Genomic DNA, 23,778 nt, shown 5'->3' with positions numbered 1-23,778 from the left:
TACACTGAGCTGCCAACACGGTTTCAGTAATATAATTTTTAATAAATTTTTTTATTAAATCATATTTAGTAATTGATAAAATCTCGATAAAATTAAAATAATACTTTCCTCCATCGCCAACTGTAATTTTTAAATTTACTTCTTCACATATAATCGTAAAATTGATCATATGAAATCACTAAGATGATTCAATCTTTTTACATAAGAAAAAAAAAGAGAACATGCAAACAAATGAAACTGGGAAGATCACAGAGAGCAAAACAACTCCAAGCAAGTGGCGTTTCTTTGACGGTAATGAATATACACGCTTCTACAAATTAATTAATAACTGATACAAAATAGAGGTTGGGACTGGCATGCCTCGATAGAGATAATAATAGCACAAAATAGATAGATAGATAGATAGATAGATAGATACAGAGGGTGTGTGCTGATGAGATTCACTAACTGTAACAAAACCATCAAGTTCTTCATATACAAACTCTACTGCTAAAGGCTGCTGCGCTCCACATGCTTAGCTCTTACTGCTAAAGACCGCTTTTCACATTCTGAATTATTTAAGAAATTTCCACAGTTGAATTTTCCATCTGCTCATCTATCTCCTTTGAAAGCAATGTGATTCCTCTAGTTTTTGGCTCACTCCCAAGGGTTGACAGTGCGCTCGACGGGTGAACCAGGAACATATGGAACAAAACCTCGGCCACCGAACACGGGACGCATGAAGGCGTCATCAAACCTGCGCCAGTAGTGATGAACAGAGCGGGTTGGTCTTGTCAACAGCATTCGGAGGCTTGTCGGACGAAGTATATGTTGCGCTGCTTCAACCTCGGATCCCTGCCCATTGCCAAGTAGTGGAACAAGGAAGGACTTTGGACTTGAAGGCTCCGAAGAGACGACGCTAAGAGATCTGGTGAGGTGTTTAGAGCTCGGAGGCAGCAAGAAATAGATAAGAGGCTTAGTCATCAAACCAAACACCTAACAGAATGAGGGGAAATTAGCATAAGGATCATTGCAGAAAATATTGTAACATAGAGCTTTCAACAGTCATCTAGGGTAAGATAATTTGAATCTTCTTCGTGTTAATATCAAACAATCAAAAATGAAATTCAGTTCAACATAATTAACAATCCTCAATGAGGTCGCAAAACTAACCCATAATAATAGCACAATTCTTTCAGTATTACCCCCAGTAGTTATTTATAACTTGCAGATGCTGTACCAATTGAGGTAGTCATATACCCTAGCCAACTAACAGTGACTAACACCATGAGGCTACAAAAACACAAGTCTTACCATTGTACTGAAAAGAACAACTGTGATGGTACTGGTGATCATGAACGCATTTCCACGCTGTTGAGTGTGGTCAGATTTAGTGAACTGCAAAAGCATCATTAATCACTTTATCAGCATAAAAGATTTGTTATGCAATTAGTGACTTGATAGGATGCCCCCATACGTGTATAATCTGCAAGGTATTTGGTACATTATGCATGTATTTTTAAGTATGTAGTCATAAATGTGATGTAAATACCTTTAATCAGCATTCACCTATAAAGGATACAAGAACACAACTAAAACTAGATTCTATAATATGTGTACTGCTTTTCTTGATTGTAGGTTATCTGATTTCCCCACAAACAAGTTCAAATACGATATAACAAAAGTAGTACAATAGGATGCATAAAAGCACGAAATTTAATGTATGAACATATAGCAACACCTCAACCACATGACTACTTTTCCTTAGAGCACTGTACCAGAAGGAACACATAGCTATCTGTCCTTGACCACAACACTTACTTTTGCTTTCAAAAAGTGAAAAAAAATAAGAATATCATTTTGGCTTGTTGTAAAATCATAAAAGTAATATTGCCTGGCATAAAGTCAGTATAGATAAGATTCTATAGAAGAATGCTTCTTTTGTAGAAAGTGGTTGTTGATCATGTTTACCTTATTATAAGCAAGTGCAATTGACACAGCACCTCTCATAAGACCGGCCCACCAAATTATGACCTGTTGATAATTCAAGTATGTTCAAATACGATTGATATTGAAAATAAATAAATAAAATACAAAGACAAAGCACTGAAGAAATACTCACTTGCTGCTTAAAGGAAATTTTTTGATTCTGAGATTTCTTAATATTGGAAAGTAAACATAGTGGAAAGACAAAGGCAGCTCTTCCAACCAATACCAAACCTAGAAGAATTGAGCTCACACCAATAGATTTTCCAGGGCTGTATGGCAGTGCAAAATAGTAAGTTACCCATGAAATCAGTGTTGCAGCAGTAAACCAATGCACACAAAATCTGCAAAAACTATACTAATGTTTCTAATTAAGCATTTCTAAATATAGATACTGAATCAATTGAACCACAGCAATAAGATTATTCATGAAAGTAATAGAGACAATACTCAATAGTAAAATATATTGTCACAACTAAGCATCAACAAAATAAGCAATTCAAAAGCAATATGAAAAAACATTCTATTTACAAATATAGATGCATCATTCATAAATGTCCATAATAAAATCCTTATCAACATAAATACTGAGCAAAAGATGATCATAACTGAAGAACAAATCTTTAAGTGTGCACTGGACTTCACTCAGTATAATACAGTTTGCAGTCTCCTCTGGTGGAAATATTTATGTTAGCTTTTTCTATATCCAGTGCTTAGTATTTGTAATAAATAGATAAAAGCAGACTAGGTCGATGTCATGTGCATGCACTGCAAAGTGAGATCTAATACCAGTTGATGTAGCATGAAAAAAACAATTTCAGGCAGAGAAACAAATGATCTCATATAGAGAACAAAAATAAAATTAACATGGGAGCTTGTAGTCCTTGTTAAATACTTTGGCTCAAATAAAAGTGCAAACAAAACAAAAAAAAAACAATGAAAGAAATAACTATAACTTATAAGGAATCAATATAGCTAGAAAATAAATAAATTACAGATTAGGAAAGGAACCAAAATAAATTAAACATCTCTACCAAAATTATTTTACAATCCTAATAAGACAATTACCAATTTAAAACTACCTTAAATAACTTATTATCCTTCTCAACAAGAGGATCTACCAAGAGGATGCCAACTAGCTCAGTCGGTAAGAACTTATTGTCAAGGTCCTGGTTCAAAACCAGCATTCACCTAGATGTGAGTGCTTGAGGGCTCTCATAACTATCTTTACAAACAAAAAAACAAAAGATTTACCAAAATAATTAAAAAATAAATTCTTGATTTGCATTATTCTACACTACAAAGGAGACCTCAATTTGTATGGGAGTTGTAGGCATCTTTGTTGGGTGTCAAGGTTTCCAAATATAAGGAAAAATCGCATCGACTTTGTTTATCATAGTTCTTCATTACCTCTCCTTTGTTGTCCCTTCTAATGAGTGAGAAAGAAGTATTTTGTTTCTCCTAGTTCTTGAGATTCTAAGGCTTGATTCTTTTTCATTTTGGCCACCCTTTCTAAATAAAAGAAATGTACAAAGGATGATATCACAAGTACAAAATCAAAGGAGTGTCATCTATGACAAAGTTAATATGCAAAGACGGAGGCTCAAGTGTTTCCCAAAAAATTGGCAAGTTCCTTTATTTGAAAATTGAGTGAGCTACTTTTAAAACAGGTTGCTAAGTTAAATAAACATCACATTTCCTCAAAGGGATAGCAGAATTAATACTTGAGTAAATATGTGATTGCATGGGTAAAGAATGAACCAATATGATGCTCCTTTAACTTATGTGGTGCATCAATATGCTATTTACCAGAAGCATTATTCAACATATTTGTGATCCTATCATTAACATGTCTCTTATACCATCTTAGTAAAAATATAGCCGTGATAATAAGTAGTAGATAAGAAAACCAAGTGCGAAGGCCAACAATCTTTAGAGTAATAAATAACCACCAAATGAAATATACTCCTTTTGATTTGATAATCTTTAAATAGATGTGGTGCATTCTTATTTTATTTTTCTTGCACCATTCTACTCCTTTTTGATATTTTAATGTTGCATGAACAAGTTATATTCTATGAACCTAAGTCATCATTAGCAAAGAGGTCAATTTAACAAAAAGGTTCTTCAAAGGTCATGTCATCATGGGATCTTTTAAGTTCAGGTCATATGAGGATTTTCTAATCCCAAATCATTAAAGTTAGTTACAAGGGATTTCTCTGAAGTAAAATATTGTATGGTTCTTTATCTGGAGAAAATGGGTACTAGGTGAGACTACAAAAAAGTTTGTTACAGTTTATAATTTTTTTAGTTATCACAAGAGACATTTACAATTAAGTTATGTGAATCAACCAAAGTTTATTTGGAATTAAGGGCTTTGGTTGTTGTCTTTAAATTAGTTGCAATTTTCAGATACTATACTTATTACTCAACTTGAGTTTGCATGTCTATACATTTTATTTTACATATAGGGTAGTGTTATATGATAGGACTTCTTATGCTCAAAATAATCTTCAATTTTGATAGCTTTATAGAAGGCCTAGTTTATTGAATCTTTAGCTTAAGATTGTTAAAGGATTGAACAAGGGTCAATCTAAAATTTTCCTAACATCACAACACATGCAATATTGATATTACGATTCATATTCAGCGACACTAAGTATGAAGAATTTAGATTTATTCATTTGAAGTATAGTTTATTGGAAAAGTGTTTAGTAACATATGACTTTACTTCTCATTTTAATAATATCAATTTACATTAGCTTGAGCACCTTGCAAAACTTTTATGCGACTCCAATGAGTTTGTATTTGCCAAATTGTGTTCATTGAGTAGGAGTCTTGTTATACCAATCAGTTTTTGTTTTATCTCAATTAGCCAATCAAGAAATATATTGCAGATAAATTTTTCATCAAAACTAAGTGTATTTTGCTTGGAACGTCTAGGTTTACATTGATCATAGGTTTTAATAAAGTGATTTAATTCTATCTAGACATAGGATTATGGGAATATGAGCGTGGGTGCCTATTATCCATAAGTTATATATTATGAACTATAAAGGACAATATTCATATATAGAACTACTATAAACTAGTCCATTTTTAAGTGCAGTTGGATTAATAACTTTCCTTCTTCGAAACTACATCCCTCTCAATAGCGAAAATTATTTATGTTCATCATATCAATCTAAGAAATATTGAAAATGTTATAAGTAATGTGGGAAAATAAGATGCAAAAATTGGGAAATATTCTTCCTTTTATTCTATTTATTTATTTATTTTTAAAAACATGGGTGATAATCACTAAGCATAAATTAATCGACAATCTATATGATTTTTTTTTTGTTTTAGGTGCAGAAAACTAGGAAAGATATAAACTAGGAACCAAGCAAAAGGTTAAATTTTTATTGGTAATGTAAAAGCTAAGGTTTTGTTACAAAACTAAGTAAATATAGAATTAGCTAAACCAACTAAAATTAAACAAGCAGTTTCGTTTGAGTTTACTAAAGTGATGCAAGCCTCTTTTTTTTTTGTTGTTGTTGAAATCACCACATGTAGATCTCAATCGGGTGGGAATTCAAACTCTACCCTCTTGCAATTCTTAAATCAGATCACTCTTCAAGTAAATCTCAAATTATTTTTTGTAGTTCTACCTTTATAATGCATTTTCTAAGTTCCATTTTGCATATAGGCTTGAACTAGATCTAGTTTGGTTGCACTAGATCTTAAGGAAAGTGTCAATAGATTGTCATGTCAGGGTCAATATGGTTTTATTCATTTCGTGCTCATGTTAGCACAAATACGACAAAATCACCATGCCCTGACTCAAGTTGGGGGCAATGACATCGTGTCGGACATGTTCTATGATTATGTTTTAAAACATTTAATTTTTAATTAAAAATTAATAAAAAATTTCATTAGAATTTATTATTAAAATAAGAATATTAAAAAAAGATATTGGCATCATAGTTTAAAATCTTGTGTCATACCAATTGATACGTGCGAAATTTATCGTTCTGTCCAGTATTGCACCGACACGATCGTCCGAGATCTTGCGACCATTGGAGGCCTCGCCCATGAGACCTCGGCGGTCACACGAGACCGCAACGACCACATGAAACCACGGTTGGGTTTTTTATTTTTATTTTTTCTTTATTTTTTAACTGTTAATTATTTTTTTTATTTTTTTAATAATTAATTCTTTCTCCTCCTCCCCGTATTTTAATTTCTTTTTTTATTCCTTTCCTCCTTAAACACCTTAAACACCTTAAACACAGAGGAAAATTTTTTCTTTATTGCTTTCTCCTTGTATTATTTTTTTTCTTATTCCTTTCCTCCTTAAATACATGGGAAAAAATTTTCTCCTTAAACCGATTAAAATAAATTAAATTCAATTAAATTTAAACCTACTTGATCCTAATCATCATGTCTAGACTTTAGTTAATCCTAAATTGATTTTTATTAAATTTTATTTTTAAAATATTAGTTTAACCTAATAGTAAGTATTTATAGTAATCAAATATAATAATAATATTTTTTAATTAATATATTTTATATTTAAAAATGTGAAGGAGATCTGTAGCGCAGTGGTAAAATTACTACCGTGTGACCTTGTCACGGGTTCGGGTCTTGAAATCAGCCTCTTGCAATGCAAAGTAAGGTTGTACATGATAGATCCAATATGGTCTGACTCTTCTTTAGGATCTCACATTAGCGGGAGCTTTGTGTACCAAACTGTCATTTATATTTAAAAAAGTATCGAAACTTTATCAATTTTTTAGAAACCATATCGTTCCAGTCATAAATCGAAACTTCGACACGGCTTAAAATTTTAAACCATGACTGACATGGCTCGATCGCATATCATGCCATGCTGAGGTTTGTACCTAGCAAAACATGGCTCGAAACTACACAATGCTTGGCACATGTTGGTAGGTGTCACCCCACCTGAGCCCACTAGGCTAAGCCTAACATGACATGGGCCCATGTTGTGTGAAGCTAGGCTTGGTCATGGGTGGCTCAAGCTCATTTAACACTTCTATGGGTCTTAAATAACTTTTGTTTAGTGTTTTTAACGAGGCCCACAAAATTAATTTTAGGATTTAATAGTTGAGTAGCCCCCTAGGCCATAAGGAAAAAATATATCAAGAACCCAACATGATTGTTTGACACAAATAGAGGCAAGCATGATTGTCAAGGGATGAGGACTTCAGTTGGGTTTCTTGCTAGTTTGTTGCAACACAAGGAGCAAGTAGTGGTCACCCACTTAGTATAAAGTTGATACTAGGAGGTGATAACTTGGTGGCGGTTGGTGGAGGTCATTGGCATAGTAGCAAAACTAATCTAGAGCTAGTAACACCTCTAATGAAGGCATTAATGGGCGAGAGACATAACCAAAGGAGGCAATCAAGTTGAGTTATATGGGGATGGAGATAGATAGAGTTAGCGCATGCAAGTGTAATGTTGAAGTAACCCATTGTGGGAAGAGGGAGACATGATCTGAGCACACAAGCATGTGTCTTTGAGAGCAAATTGCTTTAGCGGTGACGAAGATGAAGAAGGTATTTTAATGGCTTAAATGGCTTGTAGTGAATGGAGATGGTGAGAACAAGAAAGGGGAAAACAAGAGTAATGGGTGGGGATGATGAGGAAGATGAAGTGTTCACAAGTGGTGAAGGTAGCTTGTGTGAATGTTAGTTGGTGGGTGTTGTAGCGAGCAAGTTAGGAATGGTTTCAAGCGAATAACACTTGAGGATTGAAGTGAAACAAGGGAATAACAAGAAGTAATTAGGATGAAGTGGTGTATGGGAAGCAAGACTATCCAACACAAAAGAATTTGATTCTAATGTAATATCCTTACATCTACAAAACTCAATTAAATTAAGAAATAAACCACATAAATTGGGAAATAAACTAATTAAATTGAACTCCTAATAAGACAAGTGTTGGTGCAATCATGCCCACATGTGTAGTGTTACATGTGGTTTTGATGTTGGACAACGTTTAAGTTAAGACAAACTTGTGAAGTCTTACATGATTGTCAAGTGGGTAGGAAAAGTCAACTTGATAAAAATGATGAAATCTAAGAACGTTGGAGACCAGATTCTTGACAAGGAGGAAGCCCTAACAGGTCTAGTAACCGGATGCAAGGCGATGAAATCCAAGAAGGCTGGAGGTCAGATTCTTGACAAAAGGGAAGCCTTAGGAAATTAGGTGATCGGATGTTAGGCAATGAATACCCGAAGATGTGAAGGCTCTAAGCATGAAAGTCTAGAAAACATGAGGTTTCAACAAAGTATGAATGAAGGTAAGTGTGGGATGAGGGTAAAAGAAGATGGTGTGACTTGTCCATTTGAATGAATGAGAAATAGTGCAGAGGTCGATTAATAGTTGAGTATCAGTCGACTATTGTACAAGGATGGAGAAGCCACGACCTAATAAACCATGAATCAAATTATGGTGTTGGCATTAGTCAACTGATAAGCACATGAGAGTCAAACCACAAATCGATTTGAGGTTTTCAACATTAATTGATTGATGAGGTTACAACAGTCGACTAATAGTGTTAAACCACAAAATTGGTTGAGGTTTTCAATCAGTCGATTGCATGAGATAAGAAGTCGATCGACTGCGCTACGCAATTGCACACTGTCAGTCGAATGATATTCAATTTCAGACAGACATTAATCGCAGATCCGAAGTTTTAAATATCACTTAATGGACAAATTAACATCAATATAGCAAGTAGTAGATTGATGATGTGCAAGCAACTGATTGATAATTGAAGAATCTAAAGCAAACTTACTTGATTTGGACATTCATATAAAGCTTCAGATACCTTCATTCAAAAGACAGAACTCTGAGAAGAATCTTCCTCCTTCACCTAAGATTCATCTAAAAAGCTAGAAGGAGAGATCAATTTTTCAGAGAGCTTTTCTTTGTGTGCTCTTCTCTTTACATTTATTGTTCTCAATCTTATATGAAACAACTACTATAAGAGGTTTCTTTGCCGCCAGAAGTTGTCCGACAAGGAGAAAGTATAGTGGTGGTATCACTAGAATGCTAACCCTTGGATTAGCAGCCCTAAGGGGATGTGAAGTGTGAACCAAGTAAACCCCTACACATCTATGGTGTGATCTAATTTTCATACTGTGCTCATTTCCGTTGCGTACTCAACCAAATGAAAAGAAGTAATTCACCCCCTCCCCTCTAGCGTTGCAACAATCGAACAAGTACCAATTTAAATTATCTTCACCATGTTATCCCCCTATACAAGAGGATGTACCAAAATCTAAAAGTCTTAAAAATTAAATTCCTAATTTGCACTAAAAGGTCTTTTCTAAGAGAATTTCCAGGTTTAAATTTATAGTGTGTTAATATTGAAAGCCTAGTGATTTCAGTGGATCCACAACATGAGAAATTGACAACAAGTTCTGTTTAGAATGCCTTAAAGATAACTGTACAAGAATATCAAATTAAGACCATAGATAACAATATAGTCAGCAAAAGAAGCTAGTATTCATGCAGACTTCTCATTTTTGTAATGAGTTAAATCACATAGACAAAACATATGATCATAAAAACATAACAAACCTGTCACTGACAAATTTCCACTTCTCAATGTCTAGTGCATCAGTTCCAACATAAAGGAAAAGGAAAATTTCAGCAATAAATGACAATGTTGCAAAGGCATGCCTGAAAAGACAAGCAAGAAAGAGCTCAAACTGACTAATAAAAGCCTGATTCAGATTCAAGTTAAGCAATTCATGCTAATAGAAAATCATGTACTTTGTAGTGACCCTGGAGCTCTCCGTAACATTATGCCAGGTATAGTGTGACATTACTATTCCACAGAAGAATACAGTAAGAATACCACTTAAATCCAGCAACTGCAAGGACAAATTAGTTTACTATTGATGAGCTAAATCTTATCCCAAACAAATTGGGCATACTAGTGGTCTGACATATGTTTGGTGATATGGGGAAAAAAACTTACTTCAGCCAACATATAAGAAAGATAAGCCATAAGTATCATAAGAGCAACTTCACGATCAGTTGAATGTCTGGATGACAAACAAAAGCAGTAGTAAGAAATGATACATAAATGGAAAATAAGTTAAGATGCTTCATGTGTTACATTCATCAATTGCAGAAAAACACCATAGGTATTTACTTCAATTTAAATTTTTAGTTTTGTGTGATCTATTTATCCTTTATTTAATCACTTATGGTGCTGCAACATTAAATATAGTATAATATACATGACAAAAATGCAGAGACTAAACAGATAATGATTGTTGTTTTTTCTATACCTTCCAAAATACAACTGTTTAATAATGTAAGCACTGAGTAATCCTGCCTGCAAAGGGAGTAAAATCTCAATCAAACTACAACATAATAAGTAGGAGCATACATCCATAGTATATTAGGTCAGAACTTACAACTGCTCCAAGCAAGGTGCTGGTTAAAAACAGATAAAAGAAATTTGCAACAAACTGTAACACTACGGTGAAGTCGATATGAACTAGATCAAATTTCTGAATTGCATTAAAAAGCACCACTGACGTAGCATCATTTACAACTCCTTCACCAAACACCAAGCTATAAAGCAAAGGTGTCTCATCCTGACTAAGCACCTGATTTTCATGTAACAAGTTGCAAACATCAGTTAGCTGAAACTTCTTCCATAATATAATATGTTAGAGTTGAGAACCTGCAAAGTGCAAACAGAATCTGTAGCAGAAAAGATTGCACCGATAGCTGCATAAGGAATCAAAAGGGAAGATTAGTCGCAAGAATACAAATTGTGTTTCCTACGAGGGAAGAAAAGAGAAGGAAATAAGGAGTAAGAAAGATTTCCCAAGTGACACTTTTGCTCTGCTTCCTTTGGCAGAAATAGAAAGGGAAAGAAAAGGCAAATTTTTGTTCCAGTTTTTCTATATATTCTTTCTGTGTGATCTGGGCAGAAAATTAACTTTAGCATGCAATTGAGCTCAAATACAAACTTAAAAAATCAAATGTTTTTTATTCTTTTAAAATTTTATTTTTTATTAATTTTTTCTATCTCTAGTAAATGAATTTTTTAAAATTTATAAGGATCCTTTCCCCGGACCCCGCATGGCGGGAACTCTTTCCTTCCTTTTAAGAAAGCAGTTGGATGGGATGGAGAATATTTTACAATTATTTTCCTATGAGCTTCCCTAGTAATTTCCTTTCTTTTGTAGGAGACATTGCCAAAGAGGAATTAAACAAAACAATTAGACAATAAAGAAAAAAGTGCACAAGAAATTTTTTACCAAGATAATCTCCAATGTCCAAGGCGCCTATATTCATTTTTCTGAAAAATTCTATAGCACCTGTAAGAAAATAGAGGTCAAGAAAGAAAATTATTCATCATTTTCATAATTAAAATGAATTCTTCATATAATTAAAATTTAAAAATAGACTAGTCATATATAAGTAATTTATGTATAGACAGAGATAAGCCTGCCTATAAGTGAAGGAAAAGAAGAAGAATATGAATTTGTTTCTAGATGCAGGAAATTCACTTCCAGATTTTATATGGACTAGAATGTTAAGGTGAAATATAGATAAATTGGATTTTCACCCAATATTAGCAATTTAAGTGAAATAAACCCAAGCATTCCATTGTATGGCTTCAAGTTCACTGCATGTATCATTACTATTTAGTAATATATGGCAATGCCACAAGTCAACAAATAATGATGCTTTGAAACAATCATTTTCTAAAATTCAGAAACACTCAGGTTTGGAATGGTTGCATCACTTGGTTACTTGAATCAAGACAATCAAGGAAGTTAGTTACTCCAGAAGAGCATGTTCACAGCGCCTTAAATAGGTGTGCCTGACAGTCATTGATAAAGAGGAGATAAGTCAAGAATCATGAAATTCTCTAACTAAATCAATGAATATGACAGAAACATTTTAAAACTTCAATATGCAGCTATTTTCCCAAATAGATGCAATATCAAAATGGTCACAGTAGCAAATTATCTTTTCTACCAGTACAAAGTTCTGCTCAATAGTAGTATACCATGCAAATTATAAATATGCATGTAAATGCATGTTCAGATATGTTTCCCTTACCGAGTGAAATTATGAAAAAGGAGATCAATGTCCCTACAGCGCCAAACAACATAATTGTTATGAAGTTGCGGAAGAACTGTTTTTTCTTTACTTGGAACCTGATCCACAAAAAGAAATTTCTTTCAAAAATGTTCAAATGACCCATTGGTATCTTGAAAATCCAAAAATGTAGTTTAGTAGAATATACTTGTGAACAATAACATAGCATACAAGATTGAATGCCTGGACAAGGACATGATTTAAAGCAAGATGCTAAGTAGCTATAGTGTGCCAGGTGATAAGACCATGATTCAAGATGGCATGTAAAGTGAAGAGCACAACAGAGAGTTATGATTTTCTATTGTACCTTTCAGGAAAGTTAATATGAAAACATAAATACAAAATCAAGATGGCAAGTAATATGAAGATGGCAAGGTTGTTGAAATCATAGATGCCTATGGAAAGACAAGAGAGCATTTCAATAATTGAAACTCGAAGGACATTCCTCAGATTTTGTATGAATAAAATAGGCAAATGAAACAAATAATAAAACCAAGCAATATGGGATTGCCATCCCACCATGGACGTGTTTTGCCTTTTCCTTCATTCCCCAACAGAGAACCATGCGCTAATGTTAAATGCTGAAATATCAACATACAAATATTTTTTACCAATAACTAACATTTTGCATTTGTATTGAGCAATGTGCAACAAGCTATCATGGTCCTTAGACCAGAGGTTCAACAACATATTTTAGCCCATTAACCAATAAACTATTTAGGTAATTGGCATGAATATGAGCTACAATAGCTTCAAACTACACTCAAAACTTTGACACAATTTGTAATCTGTTTTTCCACTCAAATCATTCATGTCATTATGCCACAGTGGCTTTGCAACATGGGAGCCAAGATGAGAAGTAACACCAGTTAACAGGAAGCCAATTCACAGATATGCCATTAGTTCATAGTTAGACTATAATTTTTCATTGGATAATTAATGTTTCCATCATTCTCTAAGCTTCACTTACTGTGCTAGAATCATAAATTGTGTCATTGAAGGACCAATACTCCCTGTTCTAGAAATACTTAAGACCTTGATTCCATCAACACAGTGCAGAAACAAACATGATTTGAAATCTCGTGCCGTACCGAACAAAACGAGCGAAACATTTCGTTCAGCCTGCTAACTGACACTGGCACGCTTGGCATAAGGCTTGCGGCAATGGCAGAAGGGTCGCACAACCTAGTCAGCAATGCCGAAAGGGTTGCGTGACCCCGTCAGCAATGCCGGAAGGGTCGTGCAACCTCATCGGCCACGGCAAAGGGCTCGCACAACCCCGTCGGGCGTAACAAAGGGGTCGCGACTCCGCCAACCGCGACGGAGGGGTCACATGACCCACAAGTGCAAGGCGCGAGGAATATTTTTTAATTAAAATTTAGATTAATAAATTAAATCAACTCCCAACTATGATAGGGATAATCTAAATAGACTTAATTAAACCCTAATAAAATTATCTCATTAACTATATATTTTATTTATTTTAATTTTAAAAATATATAATAAAATTTTATTTATTTATTACGATTACATATTTTTCTTTTTTTTAAAATTTATTTTTTACATTTTTAAATATTTATATTAAATATTTTATTTTTAATTAATATATTTTATATTTAAAAAATATCAAAACCATACCAGCACGGCACGATACAGTACCAAAGCCATATCGTTCCGATCATAGACCAAAACTCCGATACGGCTCGAGATTTTAAGCCATGGAAACAAATAAGTTGGAAAATGTGAAAGAAGTCATTTGGTGATGATAACCGGCTATTAGCTTTCTGAGACATATGGCAACCCCTCTTCTTCAATGTATTGAATTGATTTGAGATTCATTTTACTATACTCCTAGAAGTTCTTCATTAGGTTTAGTTGACAGTGTTTATCTATAGAAAACACAAAATTAAAACCTACTTCAGATTCAAATTTATTTAATCTTTTATTAAATTAGTGAGAACAACTCTTTGATATGGACACAAGCCTGATAAACGAGCACCTTGAAGAGAAACTTGCTCTTTATATAACAACAACAACCAAATCTTATTCCACTAGGTGAGGTCGGTTATATGGATCCTTCTATATCATTGGACTCTATCCCCTATCATTGGACTCTATCCCCTATCATTGGCAATAAAACAAGATTTCATGTATTATTTTTTATATGGTATCAGAGCGAGGTTAGGTTTTTAGGGTTTCTCTTTTTTCCTCTTTTCCTCCGCCGCGCGCGTCTCTGCAACCCGCCACGAGCCTTTCTCTTCGTGGAGAAACCCTAGTCCAGCACTAGCCGCGTTCCCTTCTTCCACAGTGCCAAACCGCACTTCCATCCGCGCGAGAACCCGACTGCTTCGACGACCGAGGGTGAAGAAGTCGGACGCGGCCTTGGCTTCCGCGACCGCGATCTATCGTCCGTCGATCGCGCGCGTCCTTCTGCCTCTCTTCTCTGTTCGACGTCGCCGCCTCTCTTCTCTGTTTGTGCCGTCACCGAGAGAAGAGACTGTCCGATCGCGAACTTCGCCGGCCACGTGTGAGAGGTGAATGGGGTGCGAGCATCGCCAGCAGCAACTTCTCCTTCCCTCTCCCGACAGCGACGCCTTCTCTCTTCTTTCCCTCTGTTCTGGCCACCACCAGAGCACTACTTGGTTGGACCGTCGCCGCCGCCGAATTCCTTCCTACTGCAGCTGACCACCGGAGGAGGCTTGACTTCGTCGACGCCCACCCAAGCATCTTCTGTCCATTGCCGAACCAGAGAGCAACGTCATTTTTCCTTGTAGAGGTTGGTTCCTCCAGTCCGACTGAGGAAGACAGAGCCCTAGCCGTGCCGCCGCCACCCTCTGCTATTTTTGCCCGTGTTGACTATTTCACATGCGGCGCGATGCGATTTCTCTCTTCATGGCTACCTCCAGCACTCCGAAGCCGGATATCTCAATTTTTACCAACCACATCACTGCACCGCTCTCTTCCAAGCTATTGGATGGTAAGAATTATTCGGCTTAGAGCTCTCACATTGAACTTTGACTTGTTGGATAAGGTTATGAGACACATCTCACCCAAACTGAAGAGGATATTCAAGTTGTCGATCGTCCTCTGTGGAAAAAGGTTGACGCTCAGTTGTGTTGTATTATCCGAGCCATCATCCATCCATCTCTTAGGGATGTCTTCCGCATTCACAAGACCTGCAAAGCTGTTTGGACACAGGCTCAACAACTTTTTACAAATACCTCTCGGCGATTCTATCAAGTTTGTGAAGATCTCATGACCATTCTCAGTGCCCATCAGATTAAAGATTCTATGTCAACTTATCTGGGTTCGGTGTCTAGCCTTCTTTGTGACTTCAGTGAACTTCTTCCACCTGCGACCACTCCTGTTGCAGTGTTTGAAAATCGAAAGAAATTTTTTATGTCTCTAGCTTTATATGGTTTGCAAACAGATTATTCTCATGTTCGTGATCAGATCCTGGGTAACCCCAGAGAGGCTACCATGGATAGTACCTGGGCGACTCTCCTTCGTGTCCCTACCAAAGTCTTGACATTGCCTCTTTCCAGTCATGTTGACTCATCAGCTTTGGTCTCTCGAAATAACAACAGACCTCCACCTCGTAAGGGTGGCAAATGACGCCTTTGATGTGATCATTGTCACCGACTAGAACACACGATTGATAAATGTTGGAGTCTACATGGTCGACCTCCCCGTGTTGCTCAGATCGTTCAAAGTATTATCGCTTCTTCAGCTTCCACTTCACAGTTGCCACCTGTTGCAGAGCCTAAGTTGCCACCTGATCCAACCCCACCGCCTTCCTATGACGACTTTCTGAAATGGTATGAGGATCGGCAGGCTTCTGATTCCCATGTTGCCGTTGCACACGCTGGTAATTCCTTTGCTAGCATACCTCGCTCTTCGAATCCGTGGGTTCTTGATTCTGGGGTCACTGAGCATATTACTAGTAATAGATCTCTTTTTTCTTCTCTCTACTTCTGGTTATTTACCCTTTATGATTCTCAAACTCAGCCCCAGGGTGTTGATATTGTTCATCCTTCTCCATCTCTTTCTATTCATAATGTTCTTTATGTTCCTCGGTGCTCCCTTTAATTTATTATCAATTAGTCAGCTTACTCGGTCTCTTGATTATGTCATCTCATTTACTAAATCTTCTGTTTCCTTACAGGACCGGAGTACGGGGAGGATGATTAACTTTGGATGTGAGTCTCATGGCCTATATCGGCTTCAACAGTCCTCTCTTATTGGTTCAGCGGCGGCATCTCCACTTCTTATTCATGCTCAGTTAGGACATCTTGGTCTTGATAAGTTGAAACAATTACATCCTGATCTTTCTCACTTAGAGTCTTTGTCTTGTGAGTCATGTCAATTAGGAAAGCATGTTCGTAGTTCTTTTTCTCCTCGTACTGTGAGTCAGGCTATGTCCCCTTTTGCTTTGGTTCATTCCGATGTTTGAGGTCCGAGTCGTGTTTCTTCTACATTAGGATCACGATATTTTGTTACCTTTATAGACGATTTTTCCTGTTGTACTTGGTTATATCTGATGAAGGATCGTTCGGAATTGTTTTCTCTTTTTCAATTTTTTTTCTATGAAATTAAAACTCAATTTGGTATTTCTCTTCGAACCTTGCAGAGTGATAATGCACGTGAGTATCTATCTACTCCGTTTCAGACCTTGACATCTCATGGTGTGTTGCATCGGACGTCTTGTCCTCATACCCCTCATCAGAATGGAGTTGTCGAACGCAAAAATCGTCATCTTCTTGAGACCACTCGGACTCTTCTTCTCCATTCTCATATTCCTCTAATAACGCCGTTGTGCTCCTTCGACAATGAACCTCCATTTAGATCTCATATTTGTCAGTACTCTTTTTTGTTATTGTAATTGTCTCTTTATGCTTTCATATTTTAAGGACAGTAAACTTGTTACCCTACTCTAACTTTTGTAAAAGAGACTCTTTTCAAACAGTTGTTCGAAAAGAGATTACTAGTGGATTGTCCAACCAAATCAATTAACGATCGCGGACTTTGAAGTAACAGCCAAAGGCTGTGAATCAACTAAAAAATAAACAAGTTATTTTATATTTTTTGTTTATCTTTCCACTACAATTTTACTCTAAAAATAAGTTTTAAATGAGAAAACAATGCGCGCTATTCAATCCCCCTCTCTATTGCTTCTCTCAATCCTACAATGGATATCAGAGCGGGAACATTCTGAATTGGTACAACCACCATTCGAATATGTTTTTTCGTTTTTTGTGTGTTCTTTATCTCTCGCACTAAAGCAGCCCGGTGCACGAAGCTCCCGCCATGCGGGGTCCGGGGAAAGGATCCATTGTACGCAGCCTTACCTTGCCTTTGGCAAGAGGCTGTTTCCAGGATTTGAACTACTAATCTAAAATTAAGTCTTAGTACATTCTTTTTTGTTTTATTCGTGCAAGAATTCTAAATGACCCATCGGGAAGACAACAATATGATTCAACCTCCGTTCTTCTTCGATAATGACTTCAGCTACTGAAGGGTCGAATAAAGTACCACTTGAAGACCTAGGTGAAAATGTGAATAGTGATCCAAACTAGATTCACCTTACCCACTGACGAAGATGGACAACCACTGGGATGTGAGAAGTGGTCCAATGAAGTTAAGAAAAAGATTGAAACTGATGCCAAGGTGACTCAACCTCTCCAGTGTGGTTTGTCCAAGAAAGAGCTCAACCAAATCGGCCCTTTCATCAACGCAAAGGACCTCTGGGACAAACTAATCGAACTCCACGAAAGAACCTCTAACACAAAGGTATGTAAATGTGATCTTTATTTTAATAAATTATTTAATATAAAAATGGAAGACGGAAAATCCATGAGTCAACTACATGCTCGGATTCAAGATATTCTCAATGGGCTGCACTTGATCGGACAGCAAGTGAAAACTACGACATAATCAAGTACGCACTAAAAGTGTTCCCTATTCATTGTGAGCATTTATGGTAGATGCTTACAAGATTTCAAGGGACCTTTCAAAAATTAAATTAGACGAACTCTTTTTCGAATTCGAATTACATAAACAGACTAACTCAAGTCAAGCCAAGAAAGATGTGACTTTATTGCAGGTCAAATCAAGAACAAGTCCAAACCTAAGTCCCCACTCTGAACCTAAATCCGAAGACAAATCGGATTCAAACGATGACGAATTGGATTTAGACGAAGACAACGAAGAACTTACGTCCAAAATAGTAAACCTAGTTTGGAAGATATTCAAGAAAAATAAAAGATTCACCAAAAAGAAAATCAAGAAAGTGATCCTAGCAAAAGGTAAACAATCGGGTCCAAATCAAACCACGATGCCAAAGTCGAAAGTGACCTGCTACGGGTGCAATCAGAAAGGTCAATACAAGGCCAAATATCTGAACTCAAAAGAAGTCATAAAGCAAAGAAAGAAGAAAGCCCTAAAAGTGACATGGGATGAATCTTCATCAGAAAAGTCGGATGAGGAGGAACAAGCTCAAGTAAGCTTCCTGGCTCTAATGGCAAAATATCAAGTACCTGAAGCCTGATTTCGAGTCCTAGGCCAAGTCTGAGTCTAAGTTTGAGTCATGGATCCGTATTTGATTCGAATGAACCAAACCATGAGATAAACTCTCTCTTAATTGAAAAATTATATGTCACGAGTTCATGTTTAACTAGAAAGTTAGCTGAGTATAATGTCCGGATCAAGCCACTCCTTAAAGAGGTAAAAGCCCTTGAGAAGAAAACTAACCATATTCCTTCAACTAACCAAGTTCAGGATGAAACTTCAACTCAAGTTCAAAAACTTGAGGAAGAGAATTCCCTTCGGAAAAGTCAAGTTAAAGAATTTAAGGGATCGTTAGAATAGTTCACATCGGGTTTCAAGTACCTAAACATGATACTTGAAACTCAAAGTCATATAAACAGATACATTCTTAGATTCAAAGCTAAGACTCTTCACCGGACTAACCGCCGGATACCAATCATATATGTATTTAGTTAATCGGAATGCTAGAAAACGAGTCTAAGCATGGATTCCAAAATCAAGTCTAATTAATCAAGTAAGACAAAATCAATATTAGATCTCCATTGGTAAAGGTCAAATTCACTACTTGGATAAACCCTATGTTATGATCCAGGAGGAGCCAATAACAAATCTATTTTCTCTGTTAGATAAATTGCATGCTTGATTGACTTAGTATTTTATTGTATGTTAGCTTAATTCTTACTTAAATTAGAATGGTTAAATAGGAAAAAGAGTTGTTTAATACTTAACAACATATTATCATGACACGGCGAGATGATCATACGTTAGGGACACTTAGGATGTCCGGGTTGAATAAGGAGTATCCTGATGCACTTAGTTAAGAAGAACTAACTGAAATTACCTCGCCACATCCTAAACTAGTTAAATCAGAATTTTTCAATAAATTGGTTGAGTGTACAATTTCTTGAACTGACTTTGTCTTAGGAAGTGATCATTAATCCGATTTAGAAGATCTATGTGTCTCGTCACGACTTGAAAGTCAAGTCTAGAAATGTCCACTAAATTAACTGACGGCTCCTAAATCTAACCCAAGCTCAAACAACCTTCATCAAATTTAAATTTAATTTTAATCAAGTAAAATTAAGAATCATCTCACAACAACTCATAGAACTAACATGTTTGATAATCTAGAATAAGTGAGATGTTAAGATAAAATTAACAAATTATCCATAACTTGCATGTGATTACTCAACCCATAGGAATTAGGGTTTGATTAGCTAGATAAAATAGAGGCATATTATACTATTATACTATTTTTCAATTCTCTTTGGAACTAGCCTAGGATATATCATAGATTTCATACACTCATAGATTTAGGCAACCATCGCATCTCACAAACACCTTACGGTTAACTTTTTTCTGTACCGAACCACTTAAATCGACATAAGAAGCATATGGTCAAGCCTAGATTTTAGATATTTATGTCAGTGCATCAATATAAATTAGGGCTAAAAACTTCAAATTGATCAAGTTAAGTAATTTTCTATATTGACAGTGAATATCTAAGTTGAAAACTCTTACTTAACTTGACTAACTTGTTGAAAAATTCTATCTTATGAATAATCAAACTGGAAAAAAAGTTAGATATGTTTTTAAGATACTTTATTAGATGACTTATTTTCAAATATTAAATTTAAAAAAAAATTAGAATCAATTAACCAAACTTTGGCATTGTTTAATTCACAAAAGGGGATGCATGCTTGGACTTTAAGGACTCATTTACTCATGCTTAGTATTTTAGCTAGCTTAGTTTTTTAATTTTAATTAAGTTTAGCTTGAAAGCACTGATAATTTTTAAGTATTCAAGATTCGTGTGTTAGAAATTCATAATATTTTTTTGAAATTCTTTTTATTACTTGAAAAATCTTCATTAGAATATTTTTGAAATTTTTTAAAACTTGGAAAATTTTAAGTACTTGAAAATTTATCTGGTATTTCAAAATTAGTTTTGAAAGTTCTTAGTAAAATTTTGAAAAATCTTTATTTAACTTTCAAGTTTACTTATAAAAATCTTAATTTTTGAAAATATTGTTAGAGATTTGGAAATGATTAAATGTTTTCAAAGTATTTATTTTTTTCAAGAATTGAACATCTTTGAAAAGTCCCATGATGTTGAAAACCCTTAAGTGTTTTAAATGCTTTAAAAAGCTATTGCATAACGTGCCTTAAGTGTTTTCAAAATTATTTCCATACACTTGATTTATTATCTAGTGGGAAATATATTTTTGAAATTTTAAAAAAATTGTTGGCTTTTGGTTTCTAAAGTTTTCAATTTTTTATGTATGTCAAAGAGGGAGAAAATGAGTTCTAAAAGTTAAAAAAGTTTTAAGATTTTAAGTATTTTCAAAAACAAATTTCAAGGAATGTTAAACTCAGTGGGAGTAGTTTAAGTTGAGGGGGAGTTATTTTTGAAAACCTTGTTTATTAAAGCATATTATCCTTAACTTTAAACCAGGTTGTCAAACATTAAAATAGAGAAATTGTTAGAGTAGGAAACACCATATAATCAAACTTGAGTTTTGATATTGACAAAAGTTGTGTGATCTAATAGCTCCAGTGAATGTGCAGGTAGCTTAAGCAGAAAAGCCCTACTAGGTCAAGCTGACCAGATACTAGGCAAGTGAAAGCTCTAGTAGGTCATGTCGACCAGATACTAAGCGGTGAAAGACTTAGCAGATCAAGAACACCAAGCACAATCCAGATGAGTCAAAGGACTAGACATCTGACAAGATGAATTCGATGGGTCAACGAGGATTGAACATCGAGTCAAGAGAAAGCCCTAGCGAGTCGAGTGATCGTATGTTAAGCAAAGGAAGCTTAAACAGGTCTGAAAGACCGGATGTTGGGCAAATGATAAGTAAACTAAGCTCCTAGAGTGAGAGGTTCTTCTGAAAAGAAAAACAAGTCAGGACAAGTCCTCTTTATGAGGACGACCTTGTGCGTCGATCCAACTAAGGATTTCCACTTAGATTCCAAAGTTGAGATCAGACAGTTAGTATAACTATCTTTCATACTTAAACTACATATTTCTATACTGACTTTATTTTGCAGAGTTCAATAGACTGATCGGCCTAACTAGCCAACCGTACGGTCTAGGCGACCGAATGGTAAGATTCGATCAACCTAATGCTGAGATGCCACAATTGGTGACTTAGCAGTTGAGATGTTCAAAAGTGCTGACATGGTATCCGAGCTAGTAGTAGATAAATCTCTGTGTGCTAGCGTAGTAGTGGATAAATTTTGGCATGTTGACGTGGCACGAAAAACAGTCAAGGATAAGCCTTGCAAGGCATACGTGGTCGTGAATCAACGTCAAGATGCTGAGGTGGCATAAAAGCACCAGTGGGATGGAGGATCGATAGACCGATCGACCGATAGACCAAATATAGATCCAGTTATCGAGGCGATCGGTAGGCCAAACCTAGTCTATAAAAAGAAAGCTCGACCAGAGGCTTCGACATCAACTTCTATTGTGTCCTTCACTCTTGTTTCATGCAAGAAGCTCCAATAATGTCGCCGCTGAGCTCCTCTAATAACGAATCTCCATTTAGATCTCATATTTGTTAGTACTCTTTTTTGTTATTGTAATTGTCTCTTCGTGCTTTCATTTTTTAGGGAGATAAACTTGTTACCGTACTCTAACTTTTGTAAAAGAGACAAATCTCTTTTCGAACAGTTATTCAGAAAGAGATTACTAATGGGTTGGCCAACAAAAGCGATCAACGATCATGGATCTTGGAGTAGCAGTCAGACACTGTGAACCAAATAAAAAACAGTCATTTTATATTTCTGTTTTATCTTTCCATTGCAATTTTACTCTGAAAATAAGTTTTAAACGGGAAAGCGATGAGTGTTATTCACCCCTCTCTAGCGCTTCTGTTGATCCTACATTACGAGGGATTGTTAGTGCCATTATAAAGGACTCAAAATTACAAATATATTTTTTTTTTGAGGCACTTGCTCTTTGTAGAAGAGAAGTCACTCAGAAGGTTCATGCACCAAGAGAAAGTCCTAGTCAAAAGAAGTTTGAGCCTTCTCTAGTGTCCTTCCCCTACTATTCTTATTCTTCAATATTTTCATGACTATATTCTTTATGTTATTCATGGCTATTTTACACGACATACCTCAATGCACCGTCATGCCAACAACAAAGACAACATTGGTTGTATCCTTGAGGCAGGTCTAATTCAAGATTGAATTGCAGGTATTTTATTAGACTTGTTTTTATGATTTATTATTTGGTATATCTTGCTCAGAATTGGCAAGTGCAATGCCATCTTCAACAATTTATTGGAATTGATATCATATTATCCAGTTCCAACATTAGTATGATCAGTAAGTACAAAATTGTTGCAAGTCTTATGATGGAAACCCCATAACACAATGAAACTACGGAGCGACAGAGCTCATACGAGTCACATTATGCATCGGGTGAACTATTTTGTTCCCCCTTCATCTTTTTCAGAAACAAAGAAAAAGAAGAAAACTCAAACTAGAGAAACAAACATACGAATCATTTCTCCAGGTGTAGAACAAACAAGTGGAACTGAAACAGCGAAGAGAAAAAGTACCCTGCGTTGAAAATTATAGGCGGAAGCACGTAGATAAAGAAGAGATCTTCACTGAAGACCATAACATGCGAGTTCTTGCCTTGCGACACGAGACGAATTACGGCGCCGGTGCACAGCCCCTGCGTTCAAAGCATCCCCAATTCGTCTCATTTCTCCGACTAAACAGCAGAAGTCAACCATTTTCGAGCATAACCTAAACAAACCAGAAGGCACTCACAATAATTAACGACGTAATGGACTCATTCATCCACCGATTCTCCTCCAACAGGTGGCCAATCACGATGCAAGCGCAGATAAGCGCCACGAAGATGTTGATCGACACCACCGACGCGTAATCGGAGGTCCCGAGCTGGGGGATCCCCAGCCTCACAGCTACACTCGACAAATCCACTGCCATGGCGCCGCCCCGGCCGCAGTATTCCTGCCAAGATCTCACCACAAGACAAGCGTTCGCGCAGCCAAGGCTCGTCAACCAAACCGAAAAGATGGGACTCTTTTCCGCGATGACACGGGAGCAGACAACCCGACGTTTTTTATATGGTCGAGGCTCGAG

General features: G+C 36.0%; 1 protein-coding gene across 1 annotated transcript; it reads right to left on the bottom strand.

The window, feature by feature from the left end:
* Nucleotides 1–251: 251 nt before the first annotated feature.
* LOC141828287 (sodium/hydrogen exchanger 1-like) lies at nt 252–23,739 on the bottom strand. Its single transcript, XM_074715687.1, has 14 exons — nt 23,443–23,739; nt 23,226–23,344; nt 12,070–12,167; nt 11,259–11,318; nt 10,676–10,722; nt 10,404–10,598; nt 10,275–10,321; nt 9,959–10,025; nt 9,751–9,851; nt 9,556–9,657; nt 2,102–2,237; nt 1,951–2,013; nt 1,294–1,377; nt 252–975 (listed from the first exon to the last, which is right to left on the bottom strand). The coding sequence occupies exons 1-14, from the start codon at nt 23,620–23,622 to the stop codon at nt 637–639; spliced, it is 1,638 nt and encodes a 545-aa protein (XP_074571788.1). The 5' UTR covers nt 23,623–23,739; the 3' UTR covers nt 252–636.
* Between the last annotated feature and the right edge of the window lie 39 nt (nt 23,740–23,778).

This window comes from Curcuma longa, chromosome 4 (genome assembly GCF_044706935.1).
Source record: "Curcuma longa cultivar G26 ecotype Majalengka, Jawa Barat chromosome 4, ITB_CL_G26_1.1, whole genome shotgun sequence".
NCBI lineage: Eukaryota > Viridiplantae > Streptophyta > Magnoliopsida > Zingiberales > Zingiberaceae > Curcuma > Curcuma longa.
The sequence above is the reverse complement of the archived record's forward strand: the minus strand, read 5'-3'. Positions and strand labels throughout refer to the sequence as shown.

Coding starts and splice junctions, on each gene's coding strand:
- LOC141828287 (XM_074715687.1), bottom strand. CDS start 23,622: ATGGCAGTGGATTTGTCGAGTGTAGCTGTGAGGCTGGGGATCCCCCAG. Junction 10,723..11,258: donor GGACATTGGAGATTATCTTG/GTAAAAAATTTC, acceptor TTCCTTATGCAG/CTATCGGTGCAATCTTTTCT. Junction 976..1,293: donor TTGTTCTTTTCAGTACAATG/GTAAGACTTGTG, acceptor TCATTCTGTTAG/GTGTTTGGTTTGATGACTAA.